Source organism: Ostrea edulis, chromosome 2, assembly GCF_947568905.1.
Source record: "Ostrea edulis chromosome 2, xbOstEdul1.1, whole genome shotgun sequence".
Lineage (NCBI taxonomy): Eukaryota > Metazoa > Mollusca > Bivalvia > Ostreida > Ostreidae > Ostrea > Ostrea edulis.
This window is the reverse complement of record NC_079165.1, coordinates 100,562,936-100,582,721: the sequence shown is the minus strand read 5'-3', so window position 1 is coordinate 100,582,721 and position 19,786 is coordinate 100,562,936. Positions and strand designations below refer to the sequence as shown.

The 19,786-nt window shown below is 33.9% G+C and overlaps 1 protein-coding gene across 1 annotated transcript in view; it reads right to left on the bottom strand.

The window, feature by feature from the left end:
- Positions 1–19,786, bottom strand: part of LOC125680183 (uncharacterized) — a 51,042-nt gene that overhangs the window by 8,039 nt on the left and 23,217 nt on the right. Inside the window, exons 13-20 of the mRNA XM_056153555.1 lie at positions 16,683–16,801; positions 11,928–12,062; positions 11,643–11,756; positions 10,148–10,437; positions 9,759–10,025; positions 6,987–7,065; positions 3,125–3,259; positions 2,828–2,941 (exon numbers count right to left, since the gene is read on the bottom strand). Of these exons, the coding sequence (XP_056009530.1) occupies positions 2,828–2,941; positions 3,125–3,259; positions 6,987–7,065; positions 9,759–10,025; positions 10,148–10,437; positions 11,643–11,756; positions 11,928–12,062; positions 16,683–16,801 (1,253 nt within the window). The remainder of the gene's footprint in view (positions 1–2,827; positions 2,942–3,124; positions 3,260–6,986; positions 7,066–9,758; positions 10,026–10,147; positions 10,438–11,642; positions 11,757–11,927; positions 12,063–16,682; positions 16,802–19,786) is intronic.

The following is a 19,786-nucleotide window of genomic DNA, read 5'->3' as shown; positions in this document are numbered from 1 at the left end:
ACAAATCAATGATTTGTAAGTGATGCATTTTAATTGCCATGCAAATGAGCTTAACAAATCATTCTTAAGAAATTGTAAGCATATCACTGGCATATATTTCTTGTCCAACAAATCACTACCAAATCACTCCTAATAAATTGCAAACCAATCACTTTCTGTACACCAAATCATAAGAATGTCACTCCTTTCAAATTGTAAACAAATCTTTGTAACAAATCATTATTAAATCACTTTTCTTTGAATTTGAAAGAGATCTTCCAAGAACTGCGAAAAATGGCAGATTTTACTCTATTACTCGTATATCATATCAGTAAAATATCTCTATCTCGAAGTCCGAGGGACCTCGAAAAAACTTCGAGATATCCGGGGGTTCGAGATATCCAAAATTGATCTTGAATATTTTTTTTGAAGGAGGATATTTGATGCATAGTATGGGATTTGCTTTATAAACAACAACCCCGTTGTCGTTTCTTATAGTTTAATGCAAGTTGATAAATTAATATTGTGGAATTTCATAAACAAACATTTTGGTGTTTTAAAATATATATAAACATCCAATTGAATTCGCAATGTGTTTCAAAATTAAGATGATCGTGCCTGTATGCTTACTTTAAGTTTACTGATGTCCAGGCTCGACTGGGATGTAGCTATTGCGTTTTAGTGAAAGAACCTATCACATAAGAACAAAAAAGACAGATTTTAAAAAAAAACAATTTTTAAATGTTTATTAAATAAGTTTTCATGTTTTCTGTTCTAGTTTTATTGATGAAGCATGTATTATTAAATGCATTATCATTATTATGAGCATTACCTTCAAGCGTACTTCGAAAATTTTGTGCGTTTATCTAACCCACATGTTAATGATATAGCGTGTATCATTCAAAACACCATCCCTGGAATCAGGCAAGTTAGTTCATAATTGGTGGTGAACTTTAACCATAATGTTGGAAGGCTTCACTAATCACCCAAGCTGTTGAACCATTTATTGTGACCTGGGTCTACTCAGAAAAGGCAAGCATGGATTAGTGGTCATTAATTATAATTGGTGTAGAGGTGGGTGTGAATGTGTGACTTAATGATGCCAGGTATGGTAAGCAGAGCGGAAAAATTGACTGCACTTCGAGATAAACCAGGTGAATTTAGGACATGGGACCTTGAAAATACTTCGACAAAAGCGGAGTATTCAAGATTACCATGTTCGAAATATCAGAAGTTTTTTTTAGTCATTTATGTAGGGAAAACGGCCGGGACTGGCGGTCAACTTCAACTCAAGTGGGGTATTCGAGGGAAACCATATTCGAGATACAGATATTTTACTGTATATATGAGTTTAAATATCAGCCTGAATATTTCTAAGCATTTGTAGCAATTTATCTTAAATTAAGATTTCTAAGAAATATTCAGCCTTTTTTCAATGAATCTTAATAAATCAACCTACACATGTACTATGATAAAGGTCATTACTAATTGTTGTTAATTTCAAATTGACCTCCTAAACAACATTACTTTAGGAAAAAACTTACTTATATCCACTGAAAGATTCACATAGCATCACTTGAAGTATGTCCAGAAATCCTACACATAAACTATAATATATTCTGCTCTGAAACTCATGCATCAACCACTCTTCTGGCGCTAAATCATTCAAATTCAGTCAACTTCCTGATATCGGAAATAACGATTTTAAATAACGATTTTCATTGGTCATTTTTTTTAGAGGGAGACCCATTAGAAACAAATCATTACCAAATCTTTGTGAACATTTTCTAAGATTAACAAATCACTTTCAAATCACTTTGCAAGTTTGTAAAGTTCAACAAATCACTAAGAAATTGAAAACAAATCATTTACAAATTATCCTTTCTAAAAAATTGTAAACAAATCACCCTTACAGTTCTGCAAGAAACTGATTCCTTAGTGATTTGATTAACAAATTGCTTACCAATCCCTAAAACAAATTACATATAATTGATTTGGTTGCAATTTGTAAGTGATTAGAAAGTGATTTGATATGAATTATTTTCACTTGGGAATATGACTAATTTGGATCCATCCTAGGGTCAATACCCTGGGGTTGCAAAATTCACAAGTTTGGTACATCCTTTTCTGCTATTCCTAAATATGCATTTAGTTATCATACCATATCAGCAAATTTCAAGAAGTATTTCAAAAGAAAACATAATCACTATCACAACTTTGGTTCAACCCTGGAACCAAACCCTTACTCCCTAGGATCACATTGTATATACCAAGTTTGGCCCCTCCCTGGGATCAGAACCCCTAGCCTGGGGATTATGAAATTTACAATTTTGGTAGATGCCTTCCTGCTTTACATTACTATACATTTAGTTTTTCTTATATATGTGTGGTTTTAGAAGAAAGCTTTTTGAAAATTATTATGAAATTTACAATTTTAGTAGAGGCCTTCCTTCTTTACATCACTATGCATTTAGCTTATCTTAAACATGTACGGTTGTAGAGAAGAACATTTTTGAAAATTGGTCAATTTTTGGCAGTTTTTGCCCTGCCCCTAAGGCCCCCGGGTACAGAAGTTCTGAAATTTACAATTATGTCCCCCTTGTCCCAAAGACACTTCATACCACATTAGGAAAGAATTGGAATGGTAGTTATCAAGAAGAAGTTAAAAATGTTCAATTGTTAACGCACGACAGACGCAGACCTGAATATTGCAATAGGTTACCCAAGTTTACTCAGGTAACTTAAAAATGTGTAATCCTTGACATATGTGGTAACATGAAATACCTTGAATTCTTTTATATTCAATTCGATTGTGATCTATCTCTAAAGAAAAATAAAGCATACTTACGATAGCAGTTATATTTGTTATAGTAACTTCCCATAGAACAAATGCATTCACTATTAATGCAAGCAGCCCTTCCTTCAAATCTATAACAGTGCCCAGAACAGACTTCCCCAATGCCTGCAAGTCACACAAGATAATTGTTAGACTGGTTTGCAATTTGAGTTGGTATACATCAGGTGTACTGTATTAAAAAAAACAAGATCTTCACAAATTGAAGATACTCATCATCTTTTCATTTAATCAGTTGATAGTAATGTACAAACTAGTTTATTTTTGATAATTTTTTGCTATAGGTTTTACCTGGACAATACCCCAAATTACAATACTGCTCCTCTCTCCTGATTTCTCCACAATCTGACTTGGATCGACTCTGCACTCCTACATCACATGACTTTGAACAACTTGACCACGACGTCCATTCTGTACCTAATCCAGCTAACGAGGACAAACAGAGACAATGATTAAGTCCTGATCATCAATATTTATCAATCTTTGTAGCTTCATTTGTTTCAGATGAATCATAAACACACAGAGTAAAACTGAGATCATTTTAAAATACACATGTACTATATATTGTGTTTAAAAATTCTAGAAATAGTTTGGCAATTCTTTATTTTCTTTATCTTAATTTGCTCTAACCACTGAGCTTCCCAGGCCGAATCCCATGGGGATCCGAGTTAGAATAGGTCCTCAGTACCCCTTGCTTGTCGTAAGAGGCGACTACATGGGGCAGTCCTTCGGATGAGACCGCAAAAACCAAGGTCCCGTGTCACAGCAGATGTGGCACGATAAAGATCCCTCCCTGCTCAATGGCCATAGGCACCGAGCATAGGCTTAAATTTTGCAGCCTTTCACCAGCAGTGGTGACGTCTCCATATGAGTGAAATATTCTCGAGAGAGACGTTAAACAATATTCAATCAATCCCAGGCCGATGTCTATTGTCTTTATTAGCCCTTACTACATGTACTACATCAGAATAAATAATAAGGTATCCAAGTTTTAGTTACTGGATATTGAATTTCATACTGAACATAGAAAAGATAACATTTTATTCCTTGTGAAGTTTGTTTTGTGTGTCAACAGATTTGTATGTTCTGTGTGTGAACAGATTTGTATGTTCTGTGTGTGAACAGATTGGTATGTTCCATGTGTGAACAGATCTGTATGTTCTATGTGTGAACTGATTTATATGTTCTGTGTGTGCACAGATTTGTATGTTCTGTGTGTGAACAGATTTGTATGTTCTGTGTGTGAACAGATTTGTATGTCCTGTGTGTGAACAGATTTGTATGTTCTGTGTGTGAACATATTTGTATGTTCTGTGTGTGTGAACAGATTTGTATGTTCTGTGTGTGAACAGATTGGTATGTTCCATGTGTGAACAGATCTGTATGTTCTCTGTATGAACTGATTTGTATGTTCTGTGTGTGAACAGATTTGTATGTTCTGTGTGTGAACAGATTGGTATGTTCTGTGTGTGAACAGATTGGTATGTTCCATGTGTGAACAGATCTGTATGTTCTCTGTATGAACTGATTTATATGTTCTGTGTGTGAAAAGATTTGTATGATCTGTGTGTGAAGAGATTTGTATGTTCTGTGTGTGAACAGATTGGTATGTTCTGTGTGTGAACAGATTTGTATGTCCTGTGTGTGAACAGATTTGTATGTCCTGTGTGTGAGCATATTTTATGTTCTGTGTGTGAACAGATTTGTATATTCTGTGCGTGTGAACAGATTGGTATGTTCTGTGTGTGAACAGATTGGTATGTTCTGTGTATGAACAGATTTGTATGTCCTGTGTGTGAACAGAGTATACTATACAATATTTTGAGTGTCACAGTATACTGTACTATGTTCTGTATGTCAACAGTGTGTTATATGTGTCATATATTCTGTGTGTCAACAGAGTACAGCTTACTCTACTTGTATTGGACTTGCCTGTAATAATAATAATAATAATGGTGTCCTTTATTTATACTGGATAGCACAATTAGTTTCAGAACTATACTTCATATTGTGGTCCTGAAACTATATATATATATATATATATATATATATATATATATATATATATATAATTCAATAAAAAAATCAGGAAAATATACAGTTTCAAAATATATTTAAATCCCTAGCGCTTTCTGGATTTTAACATCCATCCTCAGGTGAATACAAATTTTAAATAATAATTAAATAATGATTATTTAAAATTTGTATTCACCTGAGGATGGATGTTAAAATCCAGAAAGCGCTAGTGATTTAAATATATTTTGGAACTGTATATTTTCCTGATTTTTTTATTGAATTATTTTGACTGTGTGATATCAACTCTTTCTATTTGGATTATATATATATATATATATATATATATATATATATATATATATATATATATATATATATATATACACACACAGCAGTATTATACCTATACATTTATAAATATGTGACATACAAGTTATATGCTATCTACATACAATACATAGATTTGAAAACAACAAATCCTATTATTTTTGATTTCCAGGATGAACAAAAATTTCTATGATAATTGGATTCAAGTTTCCAATGTTGGGTAATATTTTTAAAATTCTGGAATATAACTCCATAACTGTGAACTGTTAATTGTGCAAAATGCTTTGACATAGGCCACACTGTTCATCCAAGTCACCTTGGCCCTGCTGTTGTGATTTCAAAGATTTGTTTCTTTATTAATTTTTTTTTACTATATTTTTAAAGATTTTTCCTATATATCAGCATGTAAAACTTTGATCCCTTATTGTGGCCCACCTTACCCTCCGGGGACCATGATTTTGAACAAACTTAAATCTACAAGACGTTTTTATGTATATTTCAAATTACAATTGTTCTGGCCAAGTTGGTTTTGAGAAGATTTTCCCAGACGAGTATATTCTCAAGTAGAACTTGCCAAGTTTGGTAGCAATTGGTTAATTAAGTGGTTCTCGGGAGAAGAAGATAAAAATGTAAAAAGTTTACGACAATGACAGACAATGGACAGTTTTGATCAAAAAAGCTCACTTGAGCCTTTTTACTCTGTTGTGTGTCAACAAAGTAAAATTACAGAGTAGAATGTTTTGTGTGTCAACAGAGTAGAATGTTCTGTGTGTCAACAAAGTAAAGTTACAGAGTAGAATGTTCTGTGTGTCAACAAAGTAAAGTTACAGAGTAGAATGTTCTGTGTGTCAACAAAGTAAAGTTACAGAGTAGAATGTTCTGTGTGTCAACAGAGTAATTTTACAAAGTAGAATGTTCTGTGTGTCAACAAAGTAAAGTTACAGAGTAGAATGTTCTGTGTGTCAACAAAGTAAAGTTACAGAGTAGAATGTTCTGTGTGTCAACAGAGTAAAGTTACAGTGTAGAATGTTTCGTGTGTCAACAGAGTAAAATTACAAAGTAGAATGTTCTGTGTGTGAACAAAGTAAAGTTACAGAGTAAAATGTTCTGTGTGTCAACAAAGTAAAGTTACAGAGTAGAATGTTCTGTGTGTCAACAGAGTAAAGTTACAGTGTAGAATGTTTCGTGTGTCAACAGAGTAAAATTACAAAGTAGAATGTTCTGTGTGTGAACAAAGTAAAGTTACAGAGTAAAATGTTCTGTGTGTCAACAGAGTAAAGTTACAGAGTAGAATGTTCTGTGTGTCAACAGAGTAGAGTTACAGAGTAGAATGTTCTGTGTGTCAAAAAAATAAAGTTACAGAGTAGATTGATTGATTGATGTTTTCCACCACACTCAACAATTTTTCAGTTATCTGGTGGCACCCAGTTTTTATTGGCGGAAGAGAGAATCCAGATACAATGTACCTGGGAAGAGACCACCGACCTTCCGAAATTAAACTGGGAATCTTTCTCACTTACCAGCACGAGCAGGATTCGAACCCACACCAACAGAGGTGAGAGGCTGTGTGATTTTGAGTGTGATGCTCTAACCACTCGGCCGCGGAGGCCCCCAGAGTAGAATGTTCTGTGTGTCAACAGAGTAAAGTTACAGAGTAGAATGTTCTGTGTGTCAACAGAGCAAAATGTTATGTGTGTCAACAGAGCAATTAAATGTTCTGTGTGTCAACAAAATAAAGTTACAGGTAGTAGAATGTTCTATGCATCAAAATAATAGAAGATTTTCTTCATCACATGAAAAATTTACTCACATGTATTGGTAGGTGATACGGTGGTTGTCATAATGGAAAATCTTTGACTGACTTTTGTACATTCTTTTGTGTTAACATACTGTTCAAAAGGAAGAATATATGGAATTTATCTCACCTTATTTACACTAAGATTTACCTAATACTTCACAGTATTGTAAGATCAATCTACGTAGCCCCTTTAATACATGTAGCTGCTCTGATAAATTCATTCTTTAAAACACACACACCTCTCTCCCTGAAACATATCAATCTGACAGGAAATACATGTATATCCATTCCTATACCTTTGATCTTGAAAGTCACATTTTTACTGATCAAAATACACTCTTGTTGTGTACATGTACAATATGCCAGTTTTGAGATAAGAGCTCTCCTGTGTAGGAGGTACATTTAGAAGAACTTTCAGTGCCTAAATGGGACAGAGTAAACCTACAGTCAGTGAGGAACAACTTAATGTTTCATATCTTACTATGTACAAAAGTTCTTCAGAGGGAAATAACTCCAACATATCTCAAAACCAGCGTATTCAGCGCAAATTGAACTTGAACCTGCACATGAATTATAACATCATCCAAAAATTCTTGAAATTTCTTAGCTTATTGTCCCTTAATCTGAGGTTCAATTAATGTGATGATTAATTTTTCATCACATTCAAAGCAACCCATCCCTCCTAGTGATAACATCCCATGGAGATCTGGTATAGATTAGGTCCTCAGTACCTCTTGTTTGTCGTAAGAGGCGACTAAATGGGGCGGTCCTTCGGATGAGGCAAAAAAAAAAACGAGGCCCCATGTCACAGCAGGTGTGGCACGATAAAGATCCCTCCCTGCTCAAAGGCCATAAGCACCAACCATAGGCCTAAATTTTGCAGCCCCTCACTGGCAGTGGTGACGTCTCCATATGAGTGAAAAATTCTCGAAAGGGACGTTAAACAATATACATGTACAATCAATCAATCCTAGTGATAACACATAACTTTAAGTAATTGTATAATGCATTTGAAGCATCTTATGAATGGTCATGTATCAACCCTTATAAGTTATTAGATGTCTTTCTCAGTTGTTTTAATGAAACAAGCTAGAGGCCTAAATGATAGTGCGTACCAGAGTCACCTTGGCCCTAGTGTTCTTCAGAAGATTTTTAAAAGATCTTTACCATCTTTTATCCCATCGCAAATTTTGATCCCAAATTATAAGTCCAATTTAGCTGTGTGGGGTTGTGACTCCATATAACATGGGGATGTCTCCAAATCAATACAACTAACATGCCCTCATTGGTCTAAGACAAATTTTAAAAAGATTTCCCCCCTATATTCATGTACTATCTAAAATTGTATCCCTAATTTTAGCCCCACCATAACTCCAGGATCCATGAAAAAAAATCTGAATTCAGAATATTTGAGTATATTGTCAATATAATTCAGTGTAGGCCTGCTACTCTTGAAAACAATTTTTTTCAAATTTCCTGGGAATGTTTGCATATAGGTGGTTCTTGATGAGGTATTTTTAAGGTATTCAATGTGTAATGACCATATTTCATATCTAATAAATGGATGGTGGAATATTTGTAATCATAGTATCATTTTGAAGGGTTCATCAAATAAAAATAACCCACGGTAGGAATTTTCTAAATTTTGTTTACTGCTTGATATATTTCACCTAGAATTTAACATTGAAGTATATGGGAAAAGCATCTTTTATTACAATATTTTAAAAACAAATTATATATTCATACTAATCTCTTGGTAGAAAGTTACATACACTTTCTTTTTATGAAAATATGAAATAAAATTAATCATTGACCACACACATTTTTAGAAAATTAGTTTTTTCTTATTTTTACAAAGGGCAGACAACTCTTCCAAAAAGTCTTAAGTGCAAAAAGGTCAGCTTCTAATCATTTACCAGTCATGTGAATTTCATCCGCTTCACTTCCATCATTATTTAACAATAAAGTTTTATGTTGATCTAAATCCTTCAAAATTGTTCATTATCCTTTCATTATACATGGAATACCTTAAAGATTACAGATATATTCCAATGAGGCCCCCTCCTCCTCCAGGCCACGATTTGAAGATAATTGAATCTGCAGTATCTGAGGATGCTTGCAGAATAATGATGACAAATCATGGTCCTGAGGATGCTTGCAGAATAATGATGACAAATCATGGTCCTGAGGATGCTTGCAGAATAATGATGACAAATCATGGTCCTGAGGATGCTTGCAGAATAATGAAAACAAATCATGGTCCTGCTGGTCTTGAGAAGAAGATTTTTATATAAAATTTCCTAATTTATTGCCATGTATGCACTGATCCTGTTGTTGTCCCACCCTACCTTGATCCTGGGGCCATGATTTAAATAAACTTAAATCTGCACTACCTGAGAATGGATACATATTTGTATGACTAATCATGACCCAGCTGATCTTGAGAAATTCTTTAAAGATTTTCCCTAAAAATATGGTTTTTGAGATTTTAAAATAATGCCACCATATTTTCACTATGTCTTAATTATCGGCCCTTTTGAAAAGGATGTGACCCTTCATTTGAACAATTTTGAATCCCTTTCATATAAGGATGCATTATGGGAATTTTATTAAAATTGGCACTGTGGATCTGGAGAAGATGTGAAAAATGTGTAAAGTTTACAGACAAATGGATCGACTGACAACAGATGATCAAGAAAAGCTTTCTTGAGATTATAGCTCTGGTGAGCTAAAATGTATTCACTCAAAGGTCTATGATATATGTAGTTATGTACATTGTAATACCTCAGATCTACTCAAGTTCCTGTTTTGAAGTGAATTCCCTCCAACTTCTAACGTAAAACGTTTAGGAGAGTACAAAACGTATACACCTGTAAATGACATCACAGGTCCATAGTATCTTGCCAACTCAAGTAGTGCTTTGACTGTATTTCCCCCTCCTGTATCAGATCCATCAGCAGATGCAATATCATGCCATTGTATAATATTTGAAGAACCGCACTTAGACTTTTCAAGAATTTTCACACGAGGGTATGAGCTTTCTCTCAAACTCTGAAATTCATAAATTCAGCATAAGATAATTACAAGTGGTGTACACCCTTATCATTGAATATACATAATTTATCTTCATAATGAAATAAAACTAGTCTTTACAAATAAAAATACATACTTACCCCATAAATAATGGAATCTAGGTGAACAGTGGTGTCAATCCTCCAGTTAGTCACGTGATAAGACGACAGTACCAGTATTATAGGTTTCTTGCTCTCCCCTCTAGGACGTATCACAACATCATATGAGTTGGAATATTTATCACCGTAAATTCCAATCATGTGGACTTCATTCTCTGGGTTGTCATTGGTAACACATCCTCGTAGTCTGTATCCGTATTTCAACGAATCCGCTTCCACATGCACAGGGGAGAATGGTGGATTCTCTCGAATAATACAATTTCCAACTTCAGCTTAAAATGACCAAAATAGATATGACATACTCATTTTGTTTCAAATAAATAAAATCATGGTACTTGTTTGTACCCATACTGAAATATATTTGTCAATGACAACGAATTATGTGCTGTAATTGGAAGGATAATTAGTAGGAATTCTGAAGTAAAAAGTATGAGGAAAAACCTGCAATACATTTGTTGAAAAAATATAACTGAACTGTCCAAGCAGGAAGTAGAATGGTGCCTGGGTGATTTGTATTCTATTACTAATAACAATAATAATTTTTATTCATATGTCGATTCGAACTTAAAATAAAAGACACTAGAGTCGTCCACTTTTGCTTCATCCTTAGATATTTTATTGAAAGTATAGTCTAGATATTAATGGCAAACTAACAATTCAACTTTATAACAAATGGGATGATTTCAGCTTCTCCATCATCAACTTCCAATATTTATGTAGCAATATTCCATTATCACCTGCATATGGTGTTTACATCTCTCAACTGATTCGATACGCAAGAGCTTGTTCTGCGTATAGTCAGTTTTTAAATCGAGGTAAGCTACTGACAAACAAGTTGATGGTGCAGGGGTTTCAACAGTCTCATTTAAAGTCAGCATTTCGCAATTCTATGGTCATAATAACGATCTAGTTTGCCAAAACAACCTATCATTGGGTCAAATGCTGTCTGATTGTTAAGTCGTTCTTGACACATTGATTTTGACTACGGATAACTCCGTTTACCTTATCAAGATATAGGGCTCACAGCGGGTGTGACTGATCGACTGGGGATGCTTACTTCTCCTAGGCACCTGATCCCACCTCTGGTGTATCCAGGGGTCCATGTTTGCCCAACTCTCTATTTTGTATTGCATGTAGGAGTTATGAGATTGATTACTGTTCGTTATTTTCACCTTTCATGCACATTCTTAGTCTAGCTATTCTTCTGATGAATAAAAATATACAGTCCTTGACACATGTAGTAGTTAACATGAAATAATTTTAATTCTTTTATATTCAATTCTATTGTTACAGTTGAACTTCAATACCATGGATATGTTGAAATGATTCCGAAGTCTCAACCACTTATTCTTTGAGTATTTTACCCTCGATATCTCGAATCTTTGGATATCTCAAAGTTTTTTTTCTTGGTTCCATCAAGTTTGAGATAATGAGGTTTGACTGTATCAATCTCTAAAGGAAAATAAAGCATACTTACGATAACAGTTATATTTGTTATAGTAACTTCCCATAGAACAAATGCATTCACTATTAATGCAAGCAGTCCGTCCTCCAAATCCATAACAGTCCCCAGAACAGACTTTCCCAATGCCTGCAAGTCACACAAGATTGATTTGAAATTTGAATTGGTATGTACACGAGTATTTTATATCAGAAAAGTAAGATCTATGGTAACGCAAGATATTCTTCATCTATTTTTTTACTCAGATGAAAGTCATGCATAAATTAGTTATTTTTGATAATTTTTTGCTATAGGTTTTACCTGGACAATACTCTAAATTACAATACTGCTCCTCTCTCCTGATTTCTCCACCAACTGACTTAGATCGACTCTGCACTCCTACATCACATGACTTTGAACAACTTGACCACGGCGACCAATCTCCCCTTACAATGACTATAGAGAATAATCATAAACAATAATTACCACGTAAAATCATATCAATCATCAACTTTAAACCTCCTTTGCTTCAAAAGTCAAACGCCTCATGCTGCAAAATATGCCCATCCAATATATGCATGTAACTCTAGGTGTTAGGTGCAATGTAACTCTAGGTGTTAGGTGCAATGTAACTCTAGGTGTTAGGTGCAATGTAACTCTAGGTGTTAGGTGCAATGTAACTCTAGGTGTTAGGTGCAATGTGCACAATTACTGTAAGTGGTTTTAATTTTGCGGTGCTAAAAGTTCACGGTTTTTCATATTGGTCTAATTGCAGTGGTTTTATTTTCACAGAATTCAAACTTATGACAAACATATATACTGTTCAAAACGTATCGCTGATTGCGGTTGTTTTAATTTCGCGGAAAAATCCCAGACCGCGAACATAACAAAATTAAAACCACCGCAATCATTTCCCCATTTACAGCTGTATGGTTTATAGAGAACTAGCTAGGCTGATACCCACTTATCATTCAAAGAAAAATCAAAATAATGAAATATTGGTGTAAATTACTAAATACTGGAAACTGCATTTTAAGATCATGCTCTAGGAAAATATCTTCATTATGCTCTTGCATGCTCTTGCATCATGTAATGCTCAATTGTTACCTTAAGGTAGCTCCATCCTCATGTCACTTGTCAATATTAATGGTTAAAAGTGGAAAATCTGTATTAATTTCCACTCACTATAGTTTAATTTAATTAACAACCAAAGAAAATATATATGTTACCACCTTTTTAAAGATGTCAGACATACAAAAACAGTAGTATACATCAACATCAGAAAATCACACACTTTCGTTAAACAGAATAATTAACAAGAGGCCCATGGGCCACATCGCTCACCTGAGTCACCTTGGCCCATATCTGAAGACTTTCCATATATATTTGCATGTAAAACCTTGGTCCCTATTATGGCCCAAACTACCCTTTGCAAACTTGAATCTACACTATGTCAGAAAGCTTTCATGTAAATGTCAACTTCTTTGGCCCAATGGTTCTTTTAAAGCTTTTTTCTATATTTGTATGTAAAACTTTGACCCCCCCCCCCCCACTTGTGGCCCCATCCTACCCCCCGGGGACCATGATTTGAACAAACTTGAATCTGCACTATGTCAGAAAGTTTTCTTGTAAATATCAGCTTTTCTGACTCAGTGGTTATTGAGAAAAAGATTTTAACTATATATTTGTATGTAAAACTTTGATCCCCCTTGTGGCCCCATCCTACCCCCCCCCCCCCCCCCCCCCCCCCCCCCCCCCCCCCCGGAGCCCATGATTTGAAGACACTTGAATCTGCACTATGTCAGAAAGTTTTCATGTAAAAATCAGCTTTTCTGGCTTAGTGGTTCTTGAGAAGAAGATTTTTCCTATATATTTGTATGTAAAACTTTGATCCCCCCCTTGGGGCCCCATCTTATCCCCGGGGGCCATGATTTGAACAAACTTGAATCTGCACTATGTCAGAAAGTTTTCATGTAAAAATCAGCTTTTCTGGCTTAGTGGTTCTTGAGAAGAAGATTTTTAAAGATTTTTCCTATATATTTGTATGTAAAACTTTGATCCCCTATTGTGGCCCCATCCAACCCCAGGGGCCCATGATTTGAACAAACTTGAATCTGCATTATGTCAGGAAGCTTTCATGTAAATCTCAGCTTTTCTGGCTTAGTGGTTCTTGAGAAGAAGATTTTTAAAGTTTTCCCCTATATATTTGTATGTAAAACTTTGATCCCCCCTTGTGGCCCCATCCTACCACCGGGGGCCATGATTTGAACAAACTTGAATCTGCAATATGTCAGGAAGCTTTCAGGTAAATTTCAGCTCTTCTGGCCCAGTGGTTCTTGAGAAGAAGATTTTTAAATGACCCCACCCTATTTTTGCATTTTTGTGATTATCTCCCCCTTTGAAAGGGACATGGCCCTTCATTTGAACAAACTTGAAAGCCCTTCACCCAAGGATGCTTTTGGCCAAGTTAGGTTGAAATTGGCCCAGTGGTTCTGGAGAAGAAGTCGAAAATGTGAAAAGTTTACAGACAGACGGACGCCGGACAAAATGTGATCAGAATAGCTCACTTGAACATTCGGTTCAGGTGAGCTAAAAATAGATAAAAACTTGTTGAAATGACAAAATTTAAATATCAACAGTTTTAAAAAACTGATAATTCATAAATATGTATAGATTAATTGTGGATATTAGGTAAACCAATGTATAATAGACATCCAGTAGAGGAAATTCCAGCATAGGAGTTATTGCCCTTGACAAAATTATTTTGATCATAAATAATTGATTATCTATGGAAAATATAAACTTTTTCAGTATTAATAGTTTTATATACCAGATTTTTTATTATATCCAGTGAATAAAATTCCTCAGAAAGATATATTTCTATCATGCGCAAAGTTTAATTTATTAAGATTTTTGCAAAAACCTATGACATCATATGAGGATCGATCAACCTTAATATATATGTATGCGTGTGCATGATGCCTTTTGTATTATTGTTCAATATTGTTTGATATTACTTTCTAGTTATGTATTGTACTTTGAACTATGCTTTATAATATCATATATATACGTCATATATCTACAAGAAATTGGACGTGAGGAACTGTGGAAGACTTGATCAAGGGTTTCACCCCCTTAATTGAATAAACAACATACTATTCAGTTAGGCAGTAATAAGTAAACAAAAATAGGATTAACAAACTAAACAAATTAATCTTTGGTTAAACAAGAGACCCACAGGCCTTATCGGTCACCTGAGTATTATACATAGTTAAAAGTATCACTAGTCCCAAGGGCTACAAAATCAAGAAAAAATTTCCTTTTGGAATATCTAAGCTAAATTCTAAGATTTACCAAAAGTGAAGAAACAAGATGTATTAAATCTTAAAACTATTGAAAATGCCTTGGAAACTGCCTATAGTATTTGCTGTAAAATTAGAAAGAACTATTAATTACAAGACTATATGAAATTTCCAATTGTGAAAGTTAGTATGCTCTAAATTAACAAAGCTAAGAATATCTGCCCACCCTTTAGGAATTGAAACTGCATGGTAGATATTCAAAACCATGTATTCCAAAAGAATATCATTTTTGTCAGTTTTGTATTTTTTATATGACTGCTTCATGTATAAAGATAAAAGAAAACAAGATGTGTTTGTGAAACACAAATGCCCCCGATAATGGCCAAGGTCACAAGGGCAAATATCTTGGTACCAGTAGAAAGATCTTGTCAAAAGAAATCCTCATGTACAATATGAAAGCTCTAATATTTACCATTTACAAATTATGACCAATGTAAAAAAAAAATTAAAGTAGGTCAAATGTCAAGGTCAAAAGGTTCAATACCAACGGAAAGATCTTGTAACAAGGAATACTCATTTGAAATATCAAAACTCTATCTCTTACTGTTCAAAAGTTATTAGCAAGGTTAAAGTTTTCAAAAAGTAGGTCAAATTCCAAGGTCAAGGTCACGGGGTCAAACATGTTGGTACCCACGGAAAGGTCTTGTCACAAGGAATACTTATGTGAAATATTAAAGCTCTATCACTTACTGTTCAAAAGGTATTAGCAAGGTTAAAGTTTTCAAAAAGTAGGTCAAATTCCAAGATCAAGGGTAAAAAATGTTGGTACCCACGGAAAGTTCTTGTCACAAGGAATACCCATGTGAAATATCAAAGCTCTATCACTTACTGTTCAAAAGTTATTAGCAAGGTTAAAGTTTCAGACAGAATGACAGACTTACAGAATGACAGACAGCACAAAAACAATATGAACTGTTAGTATTTAGTTTAATGTCATTATATATCTCATATTTGTGTAATGTAATGGTATGCCAACTGTGAATCAATAAATAAATTGAATTAAAAATTAAAGTTTTGTTATTTTGATTAATTTCATCATGTACTTATATATATGTTCAGTCTGACATCATTAAAAAGGTGATTTTCTTTGATTATCAATTATAATATAATAAGGCCAATTCAACTTGATTGATAGCTAGATTAATTATCATCCTCACCCGCCCCTCAAAAATCGGCCCGCCCGGAATTTTTTTATTTTGCGAAACTTGCGATTTCCGGAAGCTCAGTGGTAGTATTTATGCCCATTTCTCATAATTATTTCTACTTTATTGATAAAATATATTGTCAACTCATAGATTGATATCCATCTGGCATTTGTCATTAACATTTTTCTCAGAAAATAAAAATTAAAAAATTAAATCCTCCCACCCGCCTCATACTTTTTGGTGACCCTGGATGATAATCTACTAATTAAGTTGAATTGGCCTAATTAAGTAGAAAATAATATGTTTTCCATTTAAACCATTAGATAGTGCGAGTCAGTATGGATCAAGTTACATACCTAGCTGACAGTATATACGCATGCATATATATATCTACACAAAGTGGATAAAGAATTAATAAACAAAGAGAATGTGGCAGATAGAGGCACATGGTTTTGACAACTGGTATATTTATTCTGTATATAGCGAGTAAACTCGATGGCTAAAAGATGTCAAGATTAAAACAATAATCAACATGTAACACTATAGCTGAAGATGAAGCATTGACTTACCAATACATGTAAAGAGTAGCTCTCCTAATTCAACACCTTTCAGTTTCATCGTTGACGTCGTTGTTTTGGTTAAAATAAAAATATATGGCGCACCGGTTGTGTAATCAGTATATGTATATCTTCATGAAATATGTGCCAAGAGGATTGAAAGCACAAAAAGCAATGAAAAAATATATTTCAGGTTTAGAAATGCACGAGGACATGAACTGCAACACTCCACGCTGGTATGCTTTATCTATTTATTTATTATTTATTATTATTATTTAGATATTCACATTCTTATGATTCTACTTTCATTTAAAAAAAACATTGCAAATGTAGGGCAAACCGTTTTTACATTTATTCCTCTCTTTAAAGATATCTCATAAGATTTATAAGATATCTTATGAAATTTACAAGATGTCTTCTAATGTTTATGAGATATCTTATATCCTTTATAAGGTATCATATAAAAGATATGAGATATCTTTTTTATTCTTTATACAACATATAAGATATCTTATATCCTTCATAAAATATCTCATAAACTTTATAAGATATCATATATTTTATAAGATATCTCATAAACTTTATAAGATATCTTATAGCTTTTATAAGATCTCTTATAACTTTCAAAAGATATCTTATAACTATTATAAGATATCTTATAAAAGAAGTCTAAAAGATATTATAAAGTTTACGAGATATCTTATATAGTTTACGAGATATCTTATACATGTATATTTTATGAGATATTTTATAAAATATATGAAATATCTTACAAACTTTCTTTTATAAGTTATCTGAAAAACATTTAGATATAGCAATACATATACAGTGTATAGTACATAAACAGTGTGATGACTGACGGGCAATGTCACTCGGATCTCGAGAGAACTTAATACTGAGAAAGAGATGATGATAAGAACTTGTCAGTAAATACTGTAACGTTTTACTTAACTGTTATAAATCATAAAGCAAGTGCCCCGTTTGCATTTATGTACTGTAGGACGTGGTGAGTAGCGTATCCCCCATTATTCCCAATAACTTGGAAAATTAACTAATTCGATCACAGTAACTTTTAATGTATGAAATAGACATACAGTGGTTATACTCTCTCTTTCTCTCTCTCTCTCTCTCTCTCTCTCTCTCTCTCTCTCTCTCTCTCTCTCTCCCTGTCTGTCTCTCTCTCTCTCTCTCTCTCTACGATTAAACCTTTTAAGTGAGGACGTCCTCACAATATCTAGAAGATATTACTCGGATATGTTATTAAAAAGCCAAAAATGTACTGTGTTATGTATAGCTATGGATGTCCCCACACCACTTGTCCTCACTAATCTAATACTTTGTATCTACATCTTGTACATGCTGTGGGTCACTTATGGGGACGTAATTTTGTCCTCATATTGTACTTTCTGTCCTCACAACTTCTGTCAAATTGTTAAAAATTGTCCTCACTTTACACGTTTTATCATCCCTGCTTGTAGTGAACTTAACTCTTTGTTTTTTCTTTTACATTTGATACTACTTAGTGGTCATGAATTTTATAGCACTGTATAAAAATCATTTTATTCTCCAAGTGTTGTTCCATACAATGTACCTTATTACGACCTACAGTGTTATCGGTAGTGTTGTTTATTGTACAATCCTGACTTTATCCATAATACTGTTGTCACGGTGGAGTTTTGCGTAGTATCGATCGTAATTCAACGTTATATGCTTACTCGTATAAGCAGTTTTTAGTTGGGGTGCTTCTAAATTTTGATATTTGGAAATACGCTTGGTTTATTACAGGCGTCGAAGAATATGGAGCGCCAACTTAACATAAACTCAAATAATTGAAGATATCTTTAATTTTTTTAAGATAACATCAATTCATTTGATGTGCGCAACAATTTAATTAAAGATCTCGTCAAATAATTAATCACCTTCGCTAGCCAAGGGTTTACGATGCGCTCCGCTTCTCTACAAACAAAGCGGAGTGGATCGTAAATCCTTGGCTAGCGAAGATGGTAATTAACGATATCTTCAATTTTCACGCATTAATTGAATTGATGATAGCATGAATTCTTCAGCTGAATTGATGCGCGCTTTAGTTGAATTGATGATCTCTTCAAATGAATTAATTAAACAACATTCAATCATCAATCAAATGAATTAATGATATCAACAATTGAATTGATGCACGCTATGTACAATTCAAATGCGCGCATTAATGCATTTGATGAGAGCAATAATTGATTTAATGCGCGCATTGATTCAATTATTGCTCTCTTCAATTGAATTAATGATATCTTTAATTTAATTGAAGAGAGCAATAATTCTTTTAGAGAGAGCAACCATATAATTAAAATCTTCAATTCAACATATCCACAATTGAAGTAATGATCTTCTTTAATTGAATTATTGCTCTCCTTAAAAGAATTGATACACTCATTAATTCCTTATACAAAAACATTGTAAATAATTAAAGATATCTTGAACTGAATTGAATAGATCATCAAATTATTTATACCGAGCTCTAAATTAATTGATGCGAGCCATATTTCTACGAAATTGATGCTCTCATCAATTGAATTGAAGAGAGCAATAATTGAATTAATGCGTGCATCAAATCTATTATGGCTCTCATTAATTCAATTGATGCGCACATCAATTAAATTGTAGAGATCAATAATTGAATTAATGCGCGCATTAATTCAATAAAAGAGAGCAATAATTGAATTGATGCTATCTTCAATTATTTGAGTGTATGTTAATTTGGCACTCCATAGAAGAAAGCCATGAAACTAACAAAATACCTTGGCAAGACACAACAAACATTTCTACTCATAGCAACGCTTTTCGCCGATCGATATTATCTTGCACGTCGTTCCTTGCACTCACTTACAAGGAAAGTAAGTGAGTGTAAGGAACGATAACTCTGGGTAGAGATTGCGAGTATACCCCAACATGCGGAGGGTAGGCTAAGTTGTGACCGGGGTTAGGGCTACCGAAGCGCCAATACCGCAGCTAGTCGTGGTGCGTTTTTGCATAATATCTCAATTCGCAGGAAAGCATATGGTACGGAAGAAAGCATTAATTCAGGAATATATGAAACTAATATTTCCAGCGTAGACTGAGTT